Source organism: Sesamum indicum, linkage group LG6 (assembly GCF_026168435.1).
Source record: "Sesamum indicum cultivar Baizhima isolate 11 linkage group LG6, ASM2616843v1, whole genome shotgun sequence".
In the NCBI taxonomy this organism is placed as follows: Eukaryota; Viridiplantae; Streptophyta; class Magnoliopsida; order Lamiales; family Pedaliaceae; genus Sesamum; species Sesamum indicum.
In genome coordinates, this window is record NC_142662.1 from 25,205,295 (window position 1) to 25,222,969 (window position 17,675).

At 35.3% G+C, this 17,675-nt stretch overlaps 3 protein-coding genes across 5 annotated transcripts; 1 reads left to right on the forward strand and 2 right to left on the reverse strand.

Annotated features, from left to right (window-relative positions):
* Positions 1-412: 412 nt before the first annotated feature.
* PRP39 (Tetratricopeptide repeat (TPR)-like superfamily protein) lies at positions 413-10,287 on the reverse strand. 3 transcript variants are annotated; one of them, XM_088881589.1, is made up of 15 exons: positions 10,078-10,287; positions 8,557-9,045; positions 7,848-7,951; positions 7,337-7,566; positions 6,567-6,734; positions 5,719-6,082; positions 5,084-5,227; positions 3,936-4,088; positions 3,735-3,851; positions 3,179-3,259; positions 2,867-3,016; positions 2,099-2,395; positions 1,710-1,826; positions 1,242-1,397; positions 413-771 (listed from the first exon to the last, which is right to left on the reverse strand). In XM_088881589.1, exons 2-14 carry the CDS (start codon positions 9,017-9,019, stop codon positions 1,290-1,292), a joined length of 2,496 nt encoding a protein of 831 aa, XP_088737715.1. In that variant the 5' UTR covers positions 9,020-9,045; positions 10,078-10,287; the 3' UTR covers positions 413-771; positions 1,242-1,289. The 3 variants fall into 3 exon arrangements, with proteins under 3 accessions (XP_088737715.1, XP_011080112.1, XP_020550231.1); XM_011081810.3 differs by lacking the exon at positions 413-771 and having other exon boundaries at positions 1,039-1,397; XM_020694572.2 differs by lacking the exons at positions 413-771; positions 10,078-10,287 and having other exon boundaries at positions 1,039-1,397; positions 8,557-8,847; positions 8,918-9,045.
* Positions 10,288-12,969: 2,682 nt separating this feature from the next.
* On the forward strand, positions 12,970-13,587 carry LOC105163459 (mitochondrial import receptor subunit TOM9-2). Its single transcript, XM_011081809.3, has one exon. It carries the CDS (start codon positions 13,113-13,115, stop codon positions 13,389-13,391), a length of 279 nt encoding a protein of 92 aa, XP_011080111.2. The 5' UTR covers positions 12,970-13,112; the 3' UTR covers positions 13,392-13,587.
* Positions 13,588-14,576: 989 nt separating this feature from the next.
* LOC105163458 (plasmodesmata-located protein 2) lies at positions 14,577-16,496 on the reverse strand. The gene is made up of 3 exons (XM_011081808.3): positions 15,480-16,496; positions 15,019-15,157; positions 14,577-14,891 (listed from the first exon to the last, which is right to left on the reverse strand). The coding sequence occupies exons 1-2, from the start codon at positions 16,243-16,245 to the stop codon at positions 15,021-15,023; spliced, it is 903 nt and encodes a 300-aa protein (XP_011080110.1). The 5' UTR covers positions 16,246-16,496; the 3' UTR covers positions 14,577-14,891; positions 15,019-15,020.
* Positions 16,497-17,675: the final 1,179 nt, after the last annotated feature.

The following is a 17,675-nucleotide window of genomic DNA, read 5'->3' on the forward strand; positions in this document are numbered from 1 at the left end:
ATTATACTTACGTTTGTTACATAAAAATTAAGTTTAACTACATTGTAATTCCTCCACTAATTATATTTATTTGACATTTTAATCCTTTACATTATAAGAATCGGCAAAATAGCTTTGTATACTTTTGATTTTTCCAAGTTTAGGACATATTTGGCCAAAAATAACTTCAAATCGACCGCCGACCGTCCACAGACACATGCAAGCCACATAAAACTTTCGAGTGATCTTAGATTTTTTGACCAAATGAGTCATGAATTCACAAAGTTAAAATATGCAGGATTATTTTGAGATTCACTATACTTTGATTCATGCCCTTTCATCTCCTGAAGAGTTAATGCCATCCTTCTGAGTTATTTCTTCTGAATGATTGAATCATTGAACTTGATTCACTGAGGCTGTAATTCTAATAATATGAAGGACTAAAATATCAAATTGACATAATCCAAGGACAAAAATACAGTTAAACCCAAAAAGGATTAAATACAATAGCATCCATCCCCTAAAGTTAGAATTTCTTGAAATCAATTCATAATTTTACCAAATATCTAGCGACAGTGTTTTACAATGTAACTGCTATTCATGTTGTACCTCAAGTCATCACATATCTAACTTTTCAGGTATGAACTGAAAAGTCTTTCACTTGTTTCTCGATGTATTAGAATTGACAGATTTCATGTTCCGACTTCCGTTACTAAATTGTAGAAGGTGGATGGAAGTAACTGTTTGAAGTGGTTGAGCCTGAACTGAAATCATGCATACCCTCTTAAAGTTCTGTAGAGGAAAAGAAAGAAAAAAAATCAACATAACATTGAAGAAGACCAAGAAGACTATTGAAATAAAGTCTTAAAACACAACAGCACCTAGAACGTAGTCCACATTCCCCATTTTAACCCCCCCCCCCCCCCCAATTAACGACACCACAAATCCAAATTAGATTACATCTTCCATGATTCTTTTTTTTATGTCAAGTTGTTAACTAATAACGAACATGACTTTAAAACCAAAACATAATCTAACCCGCCATCACATCCATCCATCTTCTATAAGCCATCTATCCTTGATAAGAAACAGTAAGAAAAATAATTTGGGAACAAAATGATTCGGAAAAATACAATGGGGGCTTGTTAAAATGTAGACCACAACACTACATCTACCATCCTGCCTACTATCCCGAACAACGTGAACCACTTCCATGCACATAAAAACTCATGGTATTGGTCTATATCATACAGCCGACCTACAGATCAGAGTACAGACAGCAAAACTGATTGCAATTAGCCTTCTCCCTCTCAGTAGTAACTGGAGTAATATGTAGCAGGAGGAGCTGCAGCAGGCTGCTGGGCTGGGGTCAAAGTTGCAGCTGCTGTTGGCTGTGCATACGCCTGCTGGGGAAAAGCCTGAATAAGAGGACCAATCAACTTCATGAGAAAACAGAATAGTGTAAATTTGACAGAAATGGGCTAAACTATAACCATAAATAGATTTGATATTGTTGTATGTCTCCAAAATCTTGTATGAAACGATGAAATGGGAGAACTAAGATAGAAACCTCCAGTAGGAGGGAGTAATCACATTTTGTAAGGTCTCAGGAACTGATAAAATTTTCAAACACAGAAAAAAAAGGGAGAATAATGCAATTTCTCAAGCACAAGAAAAGAAAGTAGCTGAAAAATAACTAGAGAATAATAGATCAATAAAGTTTTAGTTACCTGTGCTGGATAAGTCGGAGGATAAGTTCCATATGCAGCAGCAGTTTGGGGCACAGATGTGGGTACTTGTGGATGAGTGTAACCCGTTCCATAACTACCATATGCACCATATGCAGCCTAGAAAAACAAGGCGGCAATCCAAAATCACAATTTCTAGGTTCTAGACACCAACTTCATAACAAAAAAAAATTATTTCAAGTTAACCCCACCTACAACCTTGCTTTAGGTCCTTAGGCAGGTAGCCCAAAATTAATTTAACGTGAGAAAAACTGATCTCTCAGTCAGTAATATTACGTATATGAGTTTCAGAAAAATGTCTATGTTTTTGCTCCCCCCCAACCCCCACACACCAACAAAAAGGAAAAAGAAAAAAGAACAAGAAGAACCACCTGTTGTGCATAGCCTGGGGTCCATTGTTGTGCCTGAGCCTGCGAGGCCTGAGGCCAAGCTTGAGGTTGTACACCATAACCTGCCGCCCACTGATTTTGAGTACTGGGATATGCACCCATCACCGAAGGAGCAGATGTTGAACTAAGTGATTTTGCAAGTTTCGTTCTGTCTGAGACTAAATAATCCTCTGAATGACGCTTCCTTGACTCTGCTGTGCTTTTGTGGTGCAAGAACAGTTTTGCATGTCGATCATCAGCCTTTTTTATGGATTGTGCATTTCCAAAGAGATCCAAGAACTGCAAAATCCATTGTCAAACCATAAGCCAAACATTTTGTTTGCCAGCAAAACAACATAAGTGCTAACAACTACAGTAGCAGATTAGCATCTCATGGGCACAATACCGGTGGAAAAACAGGATAAAACTTAAGTGCTGGAAGTTGCAAAAAGTCAAACTGTCCACAGAGATGATGAAACCAATAAAGCCACTACGCGAACTCAGGTACCAACATTTTCAACAAACACTCCCATTACAAGACAAGGAGCTCAAGAAAAATATATTACAACACAACTCAATTGCAGCACATATTAAGAGATACCATACATATACACAAAAAAATATATAGGACGCTGATTGCAACCATGTAAAAGCGACAAATGAGGACAACCCAGACATAGGCAAGTTAATAATTTTAAAGTTCTGCAAGCACAATATTGTTAGTTCGACTTCAAGTTCAAACAAGTTGTGGATGGCTAGGTGCTTTATTACCTCCAAGAAAATGCTTGATAGTTCCTCTCTTTCTTCAACACTTGCGATACTAGGGTTTTCGGGATTAGGAACGATGAATTTTTCAACCAAGGAATCTAAATATTCTATTTGCTTCGGAAGCGACTGAATTGACTCTAAGTGGATCATTGCCTGCAACATATAAAAATGAAACCAAGTGGAAATGTCATGAGGAAACAGAGGCAAATGTATCTTCCTATACACAAAACTACGAGCCATTTTTCTTTCCAGTTTCCACAGGTTTTTTTATCTTAATTTGGGTGAGGGGAAAAGGAGAAGGAGCGGGTGGACAACCTCCAATAGGGGCTTTGACATTTGCGCACTCTCCGCACCTTGAACAAGAATCTCCCTTGCCTTATCAGCATTGCCAGAAACCTTCCAACAAAAGTTTAAATACATGAGATGTCACACACAACACAGGAAAAAAGCTCCTAACATGTACTTGGAACAACATAAGTCATGAAAGAAATGAGTGCTTTCAGTTGCCACCAAGGTCGCACCTCCACATGCAAATAGGAATATAACAAATTCATATCAACAAGTTCCCATGAGGGTTTCATATTATCAAACAAATAACAGATGCCATAAAACACATGCTAAACCTAGGAGGCAACTCATCCACGTCTATTAGTAGCCATCCAAACGCAAATGTATTGCACCTTTTACAAATTCAAAATCATGTCTGGTATTCCAGAAATTAACTTAATACCTTGAATGCAAGAAACAGGCATAACAGAAAGCAGAGCACAGTGCACAGCTTTATTCATTAAACATAGGCCCTAGACATCAGAAAATGGAATAAACTACCGAGAAACAGCATCAAACGACGGTTAGAAATATAAGAACACACCAAGAACACAAAACGTGAGTATTGAGCGAACAACAAAGGCAAAGTCTGTGACTGCTCCTTTCCTTTTTCAATTGAAATTGCCTGCTCATATAAGGAACATGCATCATCCAGGTTTCCCTGTGAAACAGAAGAGAAACTGCAGTTAGAAATCTGTAGAAACAGTGTTAGCCTGAATCAGAACAGCTTATCGTGCAAACTTACAAGTCGGTTTTCCATGTTCGCATGCTTGATGATTGCTTCGAGAAGACCAGGTGAAATACCAGTGTGCACAAGTTGATAAGCAGCTCGGGCTCCAGAAATGTCACCATGCTGCTCCTTAAATCGAGCAGCAAAAAGATGGATCTCTGGTTGCCTCTGTTCAGACAGATCATAACTTAACCACCAGAAAGCAATGTTTACTCTGACAAGCACATGTGGACTCTCACTCAACAAATACCATTTCATCAATAGCAATTGATTACAGGGGTATAGACACATTAAAAATTCCAAGCTATAAGCAAGTAAATAGCAGAGAATACAGCACTAAAAAAAACAAATCTCTAGAACTGTAATACATTTGAGATCCATAATCACTACGTAAAGCTAATATCTTCCTTGTTTTGCAGGCTACCTTTGGATGAATTCAAAGAAACAATCTCCAGTCAAATTTTGGTTTCTGTTTTAACCCTAAGCAGTATCTTTGCCTCTTCTATCATACATATCCGAAACTAAATTTAACATCAAACAAAACAGAAAAAACTTATTCAATCTCAAGGTTCCTCTCTGCCATTGACAATTTGGGTTTAATTCCACATTTCCAAAAAGCCTCACTGATACTCTCCTATACAAATTTTACTTAATAACAAAAGAATATTGCATGGCATGACTAGTAAACCAAACATGTACATGAAGGAAATAAAAGTGACACATGACAACACCAAATAAATGGTAAAATTAGGAGAAAAGATCCGGAACAGTTTCAATCTGATTAACAAGTCAAATGCAGCTAAAATAAAGTTAAGATTCATAACTAACATATTTAGACCCTAGAGACAAAGGTATATGCAATTAAGGGCACTGATAAATAAATCATTCCAGCATGCCCTAGCATCAATCATATATTCACAATGGAAAAAAGCTAAAATGTTAAATGCATACTTGTCCACGTGCTAAAATCAAAGGTTTGACTTGGGGAAATGTATGGTGACAAAGATCTCTATTATCTTCTTATCTGTTGCCAATAAAACATCTTTCTTTTTCTTGCATAACAAACATGTACTACTAGCAACATATCATATACGAGTTCCCTCAGCCGATGTACTAGGACACTTGGATGATAGATTAAAACACACCATAACAAAACTCCGTACCTTCACAAAGACTTGAGTAGCTCTAGCAAGTGCATTTTCAGCGAGCTCCATGCTGCCACTAGCTTCCATGCACAAAATATATCGTATCCAGTATTCAGGGTAATTGGCGCAAGCTACTAGACATCTTTCATAGACGTTAACAACCTGAGGACACAGATAAAGTTACAGATCAACAATTCCAAATGCAATATTGTGTGAATGGAAGAAATAACATGAAAGGACCAAGGAGAAATGCACAAGAAATACTCCGCTGGCGGAACAGGGAGGCCCCTCAAATACCAGAGGAGGGACCCTCCTTGCCTGACAGATAGATGTTTAGGAAGATAAGAACAACCTGCATGCATAACATTGGAACTTTAAAAACAAATATATTGACATACTGCACTATCATGAACCCAGAATTTCGACTCACAAATGAGAGTTTGAAGTACTTAGCCTTATAGAAAGCAAATGGATGGCCCATGCTTTAGTCCAAGTTCAATATCCCGTTTTAAAAGATGCTTCTCCAACGGTTTAGCCAATAAAGCAAATGACGCGGCAGATATACTTAACTGTAAGTCAATGTATAACAAGGACAACTAAAGCTACATGGCAAGTTAAATTAAAAAATGTCTGAAACCAATGAACTTGGTTACCTTATTGAAGTCACCACCACCTTCAATAAAATCAAGATAGTTATGCCAATTTTCAAGTTCTGCAGCATTGAGGGGCCGCACATGAAAGTATGGCCTCCTAATAGCTGTTTCAAAACCAATGATCTTAGAATCGAAGTCTTTAGCTTTCTTATATATCTCTTCTCTAATGGCGATATACTTCTCCAACTCCTCAGCATCTTTTAAGCTTGCACTTACAGCCTTAGAAGATTGTTCCGGACCAGTAGGAGGAACCTCTCCCTCATTTTCTTGACCAGCAGCTTCAGTATTTGCACCAGCTGCAACAGCAGCTTCTTCAGCTGTTCGCAACTCAGACAGAGGCCTACTAGCAACCAATTCTTTAAATCTGTACAACATGCCAAACCGCTAAAATAATTAACTCATGACAAGAAAACTAGCATGCATATGCGTATAACTTAATACCAATACAAACAAATCGTCAAGAGTCGAGATTAAATGGAATGACAGGTGCTGCTTCTCTCAACCAATGTAAAGGAAGAAAAAATGAAAGCAAAGGAAATACTGAAGGCAAATGGAGACCAGGAAATTTTCTTCATAACAATTGCAAATGGTGTGATGGTCTATAATTTTGTTTGCAACTACTAAACAACTGAAGCAACAGAGAGATTGACATGATCTGATACTGGAATGGAGATACACACTCCTATAGTCCTCAAGCCACCCAGTTATAGATCACTGAACCACAGACAAGGAACCAGGCAAAAGAAGCAGGGGCAGAAGAGTAGGCTATAGATACAGTCAAGAATGAGTTAACTGTAATATCCAAAAAAACTATAGAAGCAGCAAGCCCTAATGTATGAAAAGCTTACCCTTCGAAATAACGATCCAGCTGCTGATTTGGAATTTCCAATACCCTTGTGTAAATTGTGGCAACACGAGGCCAATCTTGTTGCGAAATTTCATACTCAATGTATTTGTCCCAAAGTGGAAAGCATAAGTAATCAGTCCCAACATACGCTAATGCTCTTTCAAATAACCTGGAACAACAGTAAAATACAATTGTAACATTCAGTAAGACGGAAAGTGATTCCACAGTTAACCATAAAAGCCTACAGAGGATTCATGTTGGAAAGGGACAAAATTTCACTCAAAGAGCACTTGTGAATTCTGAACTAACAAATTGCTGCATTTACCTTCCTGAAAAGAATCTTACACAGCTCGTCAAGGGAGGAGGCATACAGGCCATCTTAACCTTACTGTGCGACATCTTCAGGCAGCAATTGTGTATTGAAGCACCTCATGTGCCATGGTAAAAAGCAGCAAAAGTTTCATGAAGAATTAATTACTAACCTAAGGAGAAGTATAACTGAAGGGGTGACTAGGCCGTGTTACAAATGGAACGAAGCAAACTCGGCTACCATATAAAGTAGCCGAGAAAGCAAGGGTTTACACATCAGAGAAAACTTTATCTAATGTGCATTCCCTACAAACCTTTATACCTTATACTTCAGTAATCGCTGTTGCAGATAGCTGAAATCATGTTAGAGAGCAATAAAAGATCACTTCGACACGATAACATCTAGAAATTCATGGAGACCTCAGAGGTTAAAAGTAAGTAAAGTAATACTTAGCAAATTACCTTCTGATGGTGTCAGGATCTCCATATGTTCCAATAGCAAAAACACAATAATGCAACCACATGTCCACAGAGTAGGTAACTCCTTGAACAGCTCGTTCATAAACCTCTGCAACTTTATCCACTGAGCTGAGGCGCGCCTCATGATCAGCATACTTCTTCCAGTAACCATAGCATAGAGGAAATTCGGCTAAAAAGGTATCATAGACTTTTTGAATTTTTGAAATGTTACCCTAGAAATGGAAAAAAAATAAATAAATGAATAAGCAAGCTATTTCAAATTGATAGCCATCAAAGGGACAAAGAATAACTAGGAGAGTCCCCCACAACCAATTCGAAGAAGGCACTTTATAAAAGACAAGTTTTATGTCAATAGAGTAGTTTTTTCACCTCAGTTTTAACTCAAATCGGAAAGCATTGCAACAAGATACAAGCTCCATATTTGTAACATCAGAAACAAAACCAATACGAGTAGAACACCAAGACAAGCCTAATTTGATTCCACCAGGCATACCTCTGACATTCTCTCTGTTTCTTCAATTAATGCAGTCCAGGCATTGAAATCCAAAGAATTAGCCGTCACTATACTCCACAATCTTTCTTCTTCTGCGCTAAGGCCTGTAGAAAAATGCTTTGATACGTGAATTGTTATTCAATGAAACAAGCGTTGGCTTCCATAGTATAGTGCATCAGAAGGAAATTAGTACCAAATTGCATGTAATTTTCTTGTCCATATGTGCATCTTAAAGCTGTGCCATGAAGTAATCACAAAAGTCACAACAAAATGCATTGCAGAGGACCAACATATGACTTAGCACAAAATAGTTGCATACTCTTATAGACGATTTTCAAAGAAACTACATACGCGATAACGCATTCAAATGTAATACCATTTGCAAAAATAAACAAGGTTTTAAATTATTTAATTCTTACTACAGCATTGATGTCCGAGTAGAACAGCACATTTTTCAAACTTTTCAGAGTCATTCCAAATGGTACATAATTTTTTGAGAAGCGTTTTGCTGGATTTCAAAATTGTCCCTTCCATATGAACAAACAACTAATGAGACCTTATTGAAACTGTCAAAAGGCAGGGAAGAGCAAGCTCTAGCACCTTTAACGTGTTCATTCACATTCAACAGCCTGTCCCACATACAATAGAATTATTGAAATGGAAAAAATTACGCTCAACAAAAGATTGTGCGAGCATCACGAATCAATACCAGATCCATCCACAGGTTGATGCAGACCAGATCCAATACCATCAGCTGGAGTGACCCCATTTTCACTAATACCAGCTGTTGCTCCGGCCCCTGCTTCACTAACACCATTACCATTCAATGAAGAATCATAACCAGCAACTTGAGCTGAATCCAGAGAAGAGTTTGCAGGACCAGCAGGATTTTCATTAGCATCATATGCCATTACAATAGGGTTTTCATGCTGGACGGAATTTACTGCTGTGCCGTAGGCATTTCCAGCACCAATATCAGAACCATGAGCCGCCGAATCATCTGTATTCATACTTCCATCAGAAGAAACTACCACTCCTGTACTAGATACAGTGGCAGAAACAGGACCAACCGTATTAGTGGCCTGAGCAGCAGACCCACCAGCATCAGAAGCAGCGGTTACACTCGCATTGCTGTAAGGTGTTTGTTCCATCACGGTCTCACTGTCACCCATATTACCAATCAGGTGTCCACCAAGAACTGCATAAATTGCAAGCAGATTTGGCCAAAGCATCAGTAAAGTTAGCATTAATATACATGCATGACTAAGTAATAAATCAATTCCAAATTTCTCTGTTGATTTCCAACGGCATGAATCAATCTGATACAACTAAACAGTAACTAATTTTATAACTTAAAACATTATGCCACAAGGCTGTTTACTTTGTCAGAGTAAATTCAAGACACCACATGCTAAATTCATATTTCATCACTTAAAATTGAGATATCCATATTCCATACAGCACATGAATGCCCATCATTCAGAGGACTGCCATGAAATAATTGAGCTCTAGATCGTTTTCTTAAGACAGCAGCAGAGAAATGTTTAATCTTAGCAACTTATATGCAAATCAAATGAAAAACATTGCTCTGTTCATCAGAAAATGACAGGTATGACCAACCAAATCCCCAACTCTCAGTATATGTTTCATATAATTGCATAATTTTGCAAGTAATTATAGAAAAAACACAAAGAGTCATAACTAGGCTATGCATTCAGTGATTAACTGCTCACTACTGCTATTACAGTACCGCTCAAGAGATCTCTTACAGTCTTACTGGCAGACCAGGCAACTAAGAAATGCTACACTAAACTTCTATTTTTATACTAGCACCGGTCGAAGAAGCAAATATCCTAATGACACTCATAACTTAACTAATTGCCTGAATCAACAAAACCCCAAGGGAAAGTAGCCGAATAGTCAACTCAATTCATTTGCAAAAAAAACCATGTAGAACCTGACAGAACCAATAATCTACAAACAAGCTACAATTAGGGTTTCGCGGAATAAACCCTAGACCATACCACTGCCACAACGGAAACACAAATGCCCAAGGAAAACAAAGCTGAATTCACAGAACAATTACAATAACTAAAAAGAAAAACATAAAAACGGAAAAAGATAACCGACACTGTTTACCCCCACATAACTGCAGTAAGGAACCACACATAAACGAGTGAATTACGGATAAAAATGAGCAGCGAAGATACGAGAAAAAATTTCATATAACCTGTAAGCGAGAGAGGAGACGACGAGGAAATCGCGAACTTTCCAGAGGCAAACTGTGATGTCTCCCTCTTTTTCTCACTCTCTCTTTCAACGAGAAGAGGTTTTCGTGTTTGAGGTTTTTGGTCGAGGGAAAGGGGAAAAGAGGGAATTTGGAAATTAGGGCTTTATTTTGTAATCGGAAACGGCAACGCGGAGCACCTAAGGTTTGTTATGGACTCGTGGGGAGCACGGTGTACTTGATGGGCTCTATCCACTCATCCGTCCACACGGCCCACTCTAACTCCTTGAATAAACCGCCCCTTTGCACTGTTTTCAAATATTGGAAGCACTACTATGAAATTTGGGGGTATTGGACACTAGTTGATAATACACGCACATTTAAAAAAATTGTCCTCACATAATATTGGATATAGCTGGAACATGCTTCGGACACAATGCCGTGTCCAAAAATTAAAAAAAAAAAAAAAGAGAGAGAGACAGGACACGCCAACACATTTTGGACATATTTTGATTTTTTGTTAATATAATTTCAAAAAAATTAGGTTGTCTTTAAGAAAAAATGAACTTTTAAGCTTAATAAAAAAAATAATAATAATTCACACCTCTTAAACTAAAAACATTATGATGAAATTACTAAAAATTGGAGAGGTGTTGATGATAAACTGATTATGTATATATTTTTGAAGTCATGTTCGATTAATGTAGATTTAACCATATTTATTTTGTATTTTATCTTAATATTTTTTATATTATATATTTTAATTTTAATAAAAAAATAAAAAATATATATAATAAAAATATATTATGTATAGCAGCTTCAATGTCGTGTCCTGTCCTGTCCAAATTTTTTAACATTTTTCGTGTCTCCATATCGTATCGATGTGTCCGTGTCTTCATATCGTGTCGCTGTGTCCGTGTTCATATATCATAGACACTAGTATGTTTTTTAATTAATTATTGTTTTTTTATTGAAATTTGGGCTCAAACTTAGCCTAGATAAACGAACAATTCTTCTTTTTTCAAGTTTTTGTTAAATTATTAGTATAGAATTTTAACTAGTAATTAATACTTAATTGATATATAGTTAATATTTAATACTAATTGATTATTATTTTTAATTTTAAAAATTATAATTTTATAATTATTTATTCAATAATATATTAATTATTTTTAATAAATAAAAAATTATTTTTAATAACCAATAAATATATTTATTAATTAAATATGACCTAGAATATTACTCTGGGTACCAAAATAAATAAATAATATCATAAAATTAGTGATAGTTTTAAATTTTAATAATGAGCATTAGTCCCATATAAGAATTTAATTTAATTTTTGAATAAACTGCACCAAGCTCTCTTAAGGTTTAATGCAACTAAAAATACTCTCTTATTATTTAAAAAATTACTAATAAATAATATTCCTGATGTGTAACATAATTATGTAATAGACGAGCGTTATTATAAAAAAAAACTATAAAAAATTGATGTTGAGAGGACACTATTGTAAAAAAGGTATATAATCTTTTTTAAAAAGTATTTAGAATTATCATTTAAGCTCCAAATACAACACAAAATTTAAATAAAACCCTGATGAACAGATCAATTGTTGGATATGCGTTATTATCAAGAGGGTGACTTTCAAAAATATTCAATGTAATTTATTAAAAAAAATAAATAAATTATTATTTTTTTAAATTTACTATAAAGATTCGTATTGAATTAAAATCTTCTTTTTGGTTTTTATAAGTTTGAAAATTAAAAACTAAAGACTTTTCAATGTACTATATTTTTTCTTATTTTACATTTTTAAAATAATTTTACCATCATTGTCGGATTCTAATACAATTAGGCCACATTTACTTTAATGTATAAGCCTATGTAAAAAAATTAATATAAGTTAATACAGTGTTGTATGGGACTCGGTATAAAATTAAAATTTTGTACTAATGACTGTTACATTTGAATGGGTATTAAATTAGTCCAAAGTTGCACTAAATGTGAACGACCAATGTACTCTTGAAATTTGATTTAATAATAATAATAATAATGATAATACCAATAATAATAATAACAATAATTATGATAATGACAATAAAATAATATTATCAATAACAATACTTACAATAATGACAATAAAATGATATTATCAATAACAATAATTACAATAATGACAATAAAATAATAATAATATATTATTATTATTATTACATTGTCTATTAAATTTCATAATCAATGGCTCAAAAGTAATTTTTATACCAAAAGCATGTAGATTTATCGAAATAAACACTTGATATAATATATCCCATTTTGATAATACACATAAGTAAACGCATGACTAATTATATAGGATTTTTTTTATTATTTATTTAGTAAATGATAATCCTATCTTCATTCAATACGATTATCGAAGTAAACAGGGCCTTAAAACTTAAAGAAGTTGCTCTAGAATTCAATATAATTATAAATGTTTTTTATTATTTAAAAATTATCAATATTTATTAATATAAAAGTCGTCCAACAACTAGTTTAATCCACTAAGTTTTTATCTATTTTTACAATAAACAGACCAAATACTATAAGTTACAATTTTATTTTTTTCTTAATTTTTTTGAAATTTTGTTAAATTAAGTGTATAGTTTTTTATTTTATAGCTTTTCAGAATTTTCCATCCATTTTGATTATTTTACAAGTTTTTATTTAAAAAAGTGTAGTAGGGTAAAATAAACAATTATACGCCTCTATTCAGGGATTGCATTAAATACAAAAAAAAATATTTTAATAATTTTAAATATTAAAAAAAATATTTATAATAATTAAATTTTAAAAAAAAAATTGGATGAGTTTACCTCACAATTTATTATATAATTGTTTGAATATCGGCACAGCTAATTTGGAATGGTAGAATATTCCATCAATTTATTTCCTCTTTTATCTTCTCTTCCTTTTGAGGCTTCCAAAAACTCAAAAACATTATCATCAAAATTAAAACCCTAAAAGCTGCCGTCTTCTCGTGCCGTAGAATTTCACCAGAATGTCTACTAGAGGAGGCGGAGCGTCGTCGGACGACGGAATCCTGTCCCGTGTTTCCACCTCCGTTTCCCAGTCACCCATCGTGTACCGCGGCAAGAAAGCGGCTTTTGATACCGCCTACGTCGCAAAGAAGCTCCTGAAGGGCACCGGAAAAGCCGCGTGGATTGCCGGCACCACCTTCCTCGTGCTCGTCGTGCCTCTGATTATAGAGATGGACCGCGAGCAGCAGCTCAACGAGCTTGAGTTGCAGCAGGCTAGCTTGCTCGGCGCGTCCAAGTAATTCGACGCCCTAAATAATTTGGTTCCGGATTTTCAGGTCAGATGGATTTGATTACAGGAACCGATTGTCTTCTTTCTTTTTTCGGCAAACTCTGAGTATGGATTTCAGTATTTAGGGATTCTTAAACCTCTGTACCGTGGTTGTAATACGGAAGTCATAGTTATCTTCTATAGAATTTGATTGCTATGGTTTTTAAGTTTAATGTTTTTAAATTTGGATTTGAAATCCATGCCGTGAGCTTGTTCTTTTTTTTCTAAGTCGTTTTGATATATCGGGATTAGAATTAACTGGAGGAGTGCTTATACTGTGAATATTAGTGCCTCTCCTTCTCTATGCTTTTTGTGTTCTCTCCCTGGACTATTTTGCTGAAAGTAAATTCGTTTTGTAGACCGATTATAAGTCATAAGGAGTTAATTTGTTTTGGATTGAGTGCGGCTGGTGCCGAAGGCAAAAACAAAATTAACATAAATTTTAAGTTTTTCTCCAATCGGAGTTGCAATGTTAAAGGGGGAATAATCTGTCATTCGCATTGTGTTCGGACACAGACCCAGTTGTAAGAGGTGCTAAAATGACTTTCTGCCACCCTCCTAAGGGATGTTGTTTGCACAATTTTTTTGGTGTAAATTTTTTATGTGGACGCCCCAATCCAGTTTTTGATGAATATAAAAGTTTATAATTGGGTTGTCCGTTCCGGTTATCTCAACTCAACTAGGGAACTTAAAGAGGTCGGTTGATCAACGTACTTTCATTAATACATTAGATATATACGATAACCTCAGTCTTCATTAGATCAAGGATTATGGGTTAACTACCATCGAATCATAAACTAGAACACGGTGTCGTAGATTAATATAAATTGACCTAGCTGATTGGTAGTTTATGAAGGAGATAAGACTGTGATCACTTGGGAGGAAATGTTGTGCTTCCACCAAGACTAGCCGGCATCCATTCTTAACCTTGTTTTGGAGAAAGGAGAATTCAATTGCTGTTGAGTATGCAAAAAGGAGTTGACATGATCTTTTACCTAAAAGGATGAAGGAAACTGGAAAAGTGTAATGCAGCTGGATGGAAGGCAAGACTGGTCAAGTTAGAACAACTTAGCTAAATCTCCCTATGCATGGAGTTAAGCCACATGAGGAGACAAAAGTTACTTGCTTTTCATGGTGTAAAGTGAAATTCAAGTACTTTTAATAAAGCAACTGCACAATGATACATTTCATATATGCATTGTTAAATCGTGGATATACATTCACTTTTTCACTAACATAAAGGAGCAATTTGCAACACTAGTGCCTACTATCTTTCTTCTGAAATAGACAGCTCTTAAGTGTTAAACCCAGAAAAGGAGAAAAGCAAAAAGAACTACTACAATAACAAAACTTGGAGATGAAGATAACTTTACATCTTTTCACAAAGTGAAGCAAATCTTCCCTCTTTACAGCCCCCAATTTAATTTTGTTATACCTTGTTTTAATCTAAAGCAACCTCTGCAGATATGTCCTGGAAAGCAAAAACAATTATCAGTCTATCAAATGCAACAAAATTTTCCCACGTACAATTATACTATAATTCAGAGAAAAACTGCATTTCCAAGATTGAATTCCCATTTAGCTAAGATGGCACTAACCTTTATCCACCATACTTGTAAGTATAAGTCTTTTTCTTGAAAGCTGATCTTGTGAACAATAAACAAGCCATTACCAACCCCACACCCACCACTCCTCCCAGCACAATGGCAACTGTCTTCTGTGTATTCCTCCCTGTCCCTACAACCAATCAAAACACCCCAGTCAGAAAATTAATTTCTTTACAGCAATATCGTGTGCATATTTGGGAAGAGTAAATCACAATGTGTTTCCTAAGATGTCTAACAAATATCCTTAAGATGGACTATCACAACGGGTATTGGTTAGACAATAGTTAATTATAGATAAATGTTTATAATTTTTTAAAAAATAAAAGCGAATTTATAAGAAGAACACGTTGCAATTTATACTATTCGTAAATACAAGCAACCCAAGCCCTTTACATGCACATTTAACTAATGTTTAATTTACATAAATCATATGTATATATATTTGCTTTTACCTGATGGCGAAAATGATTGCTGGTCGGTGGGAACACCACTGGGATAGTATTTGTAGCTGATATAGCATTCTTGAAGATAAATCTGTGCTGAAATTGAGCTGCCACATTCAGACTTAGCTCTATCAACCGCAGTTTTTACACAGTTCACACAGTCCCCACCGCTTAAATCGCCTTCACACTGACCCAACACATACACCGACTCATACGCCCCCGCATAGAACCCACTGTTCCCACTCCCCACACCCTTCACTATTTCCCCCAACGCCATCTCCAATCTGTCACCGAACCCTGCCCCGCTCGCCCGTGTCGACCCGCAAACCTTGTACAGTAACTCAGACCCGCTCACCTGCCTGAACCCCGCGATCTCGTACCTCAAATAACACCCATTTAGCTGAACCCTCGCAGCAATCGCTTCCCCACATAGCTTCTGTGCTAATCCCGGAGTCCTCTTCACACAACTGTTGCACTCGCCGGTTGAGAGATCCCCTCTGCATTGGAACAGCCCGTTAATGGCGGACGACGACGATCCCTCGCCGGAAGTCGTCTTGTAGAACTTAGCGGCGGAAGACTGAGAAACTAAGCCATCGAGCAGACCTCTCAATGCCTGCTTGTAAATCCCGTTGAAATCCTGGAAGTTCTGGTCGGCGCATCCTTTAAACACCAAGTTTGAGTCGTCGGAGGAGGAGGAGCAGCAGCAGAGAATGGAGAAGAGACAAAGAATGAGGAGGAGGAAGAAGAAGAGGGATTGAGATCGAGACGAACCCATTTCCAGATTTGGTGAATATTTTCTTCTTGTTACATGGATGAAAATGAAATCACGCGAAATTGGTGAGGAATTCGTGGAAATCTTGTTGTGGGTGGTTTCTAGAGTTTGGGAGTTTGATTTGGGTAAGAAGGAGATGAAATTTTTGGGTGTGTGAAATTTGTGGGTGGCAGCAGGCTTTTTAAGTGCCTAGTAGCTCTGGCTGTGTCAACTTTCACAGTTGGCTGTGTCCTCTGCGTGTATGTGCGTGTGACACTACAGATTGTAGTAATCATGTTGAAAAATGATTAATGAGATGATAAGCAAGAATTAAGATGAGCATAATTGTACTAATTTTTCTTTCGAAAACGAATGGACATGTTTTTTCTTTTCAAATTTTTTTGGCCCTCAAAGTGAGAAATTATGACAACATGGCTGAGACAAAAGTAGGTATTTGACAGACTTTGTTAACTGAAATAATGTTTGAACAATGTACAAGGTTGGTGCCTGTCGCGTGGCTTTGTCTAGAGTCAATCAACCTATGAATTATTAACTTTTACACTTATTAAAATGGGTTAGTTATATTTAGATTTTTTTAAAAATACAAAATTATATTTTTCTCTAAAAAATTTTGGAATTACATTTACACTCTTTTAAAAATTTTCCATTTACACATGACCCCATTTCATTAAGATTTGGATAAAAAATGCTAATATAAGCAAAAAAATTACATAAATTTTCAATTTGATCCCTCATTTTTAATATTATTATATTATATATATGTTTATATTTATAAAAGAAAAAATATAATAAATAAATAAATTACAACCACATCCCATAAGGTTTGGCATAATTATAAATACATTCTCATTGTTTGAAAAATTACAAATATTCTTATGATTTTAATGTCCATGTAACAACGAACCCAATCCGTTAGATTTTTATTCAATTTTTGTGATAAACTATCCAAAATACACTTTCGAATTATAAATTATAATTTCATATACTTTTTAAAATTTTATAAAATATTCTTATGAATTAATATTCTCAATTGATATTTACTCTATCCACCCTTAATATATTATTTTTCAAATGTTTTCTTGTTTTTTAAGAACTACATAATTGCTTTTTATTTGAGGGAGGTATTTGTGATTTTTCAAATAATGAAAGAGTGTTCGTAATTATACAAAATCTCAAGGGATATAGTTGTAATTTATCATTAAAAGATGGGTAAAATTTACCAAGAGGAATCATTAAAAGATGGGTAAAATTAAAATTTTATGTTTTTTTTTTCCCGCTAACATCATCATTTTTTGTTTAATCATAACGAAACGAGTTTTAGTGTAAACAATGAATTTTTTTAGGAATGTAAGTACAATTTTTGGGTCAAAATAATTAAAAGTTCGGGAAAATCGTTATCCATATCGGATTTGACTGAATTTGAACCAATTATA

What these genes read in the sequence shown, in the direction of transcription:
- PRP39 (XM_088881589.1), bottom strand. Translation starts at nt 9,019, where the DNA reads ATGGGTGACAGTGAGACCGTGATGGAACAAACACCTTACAGCAATGCG. An exon ending in CTGGATCGTTATTTCGAAGG is followed by an intron (nt 6,083 to 6,566) that starts GTAAGCTTTTCA and finishes CATGTTGTACAG; the next exon opens with ATTTAAAGAATTGGTTGCTA. An exon ending in TGTCAAAGCCCCTATTGGAG is followed by an intron (nt 3,017 to 3,178) that starts GTTGTCCACCCG and finishes TATATGTTGCAG; the next exon opens with GCAATGATCCACTTAGAGTC.
- LOC105163459 (XM_011081809.3), top strand. Translation starts at nt 13,113, where the DNA reads ATGTCTACTAGAGGAGGCGGAGCGTCGTCGGACGACGGAATCCTGTCC.
- LOC105163458 (XM_011081808.3), bottom strand. Translation starts at nt 16,245, where the DNA reads ATGGGTTCGTCTCGATCTCAATCCCTCTTCTTCTTCCTCCTCCTCATT. An exon ending in GCAATCATTTTCGCCATCAG is followed by an intron (nt 15,158 to 15,479) that starts GTAAAAGCAAAT and finishes GATTGGTTGTAG; the next exon opens with GGACAGGGAGGAATACACAG.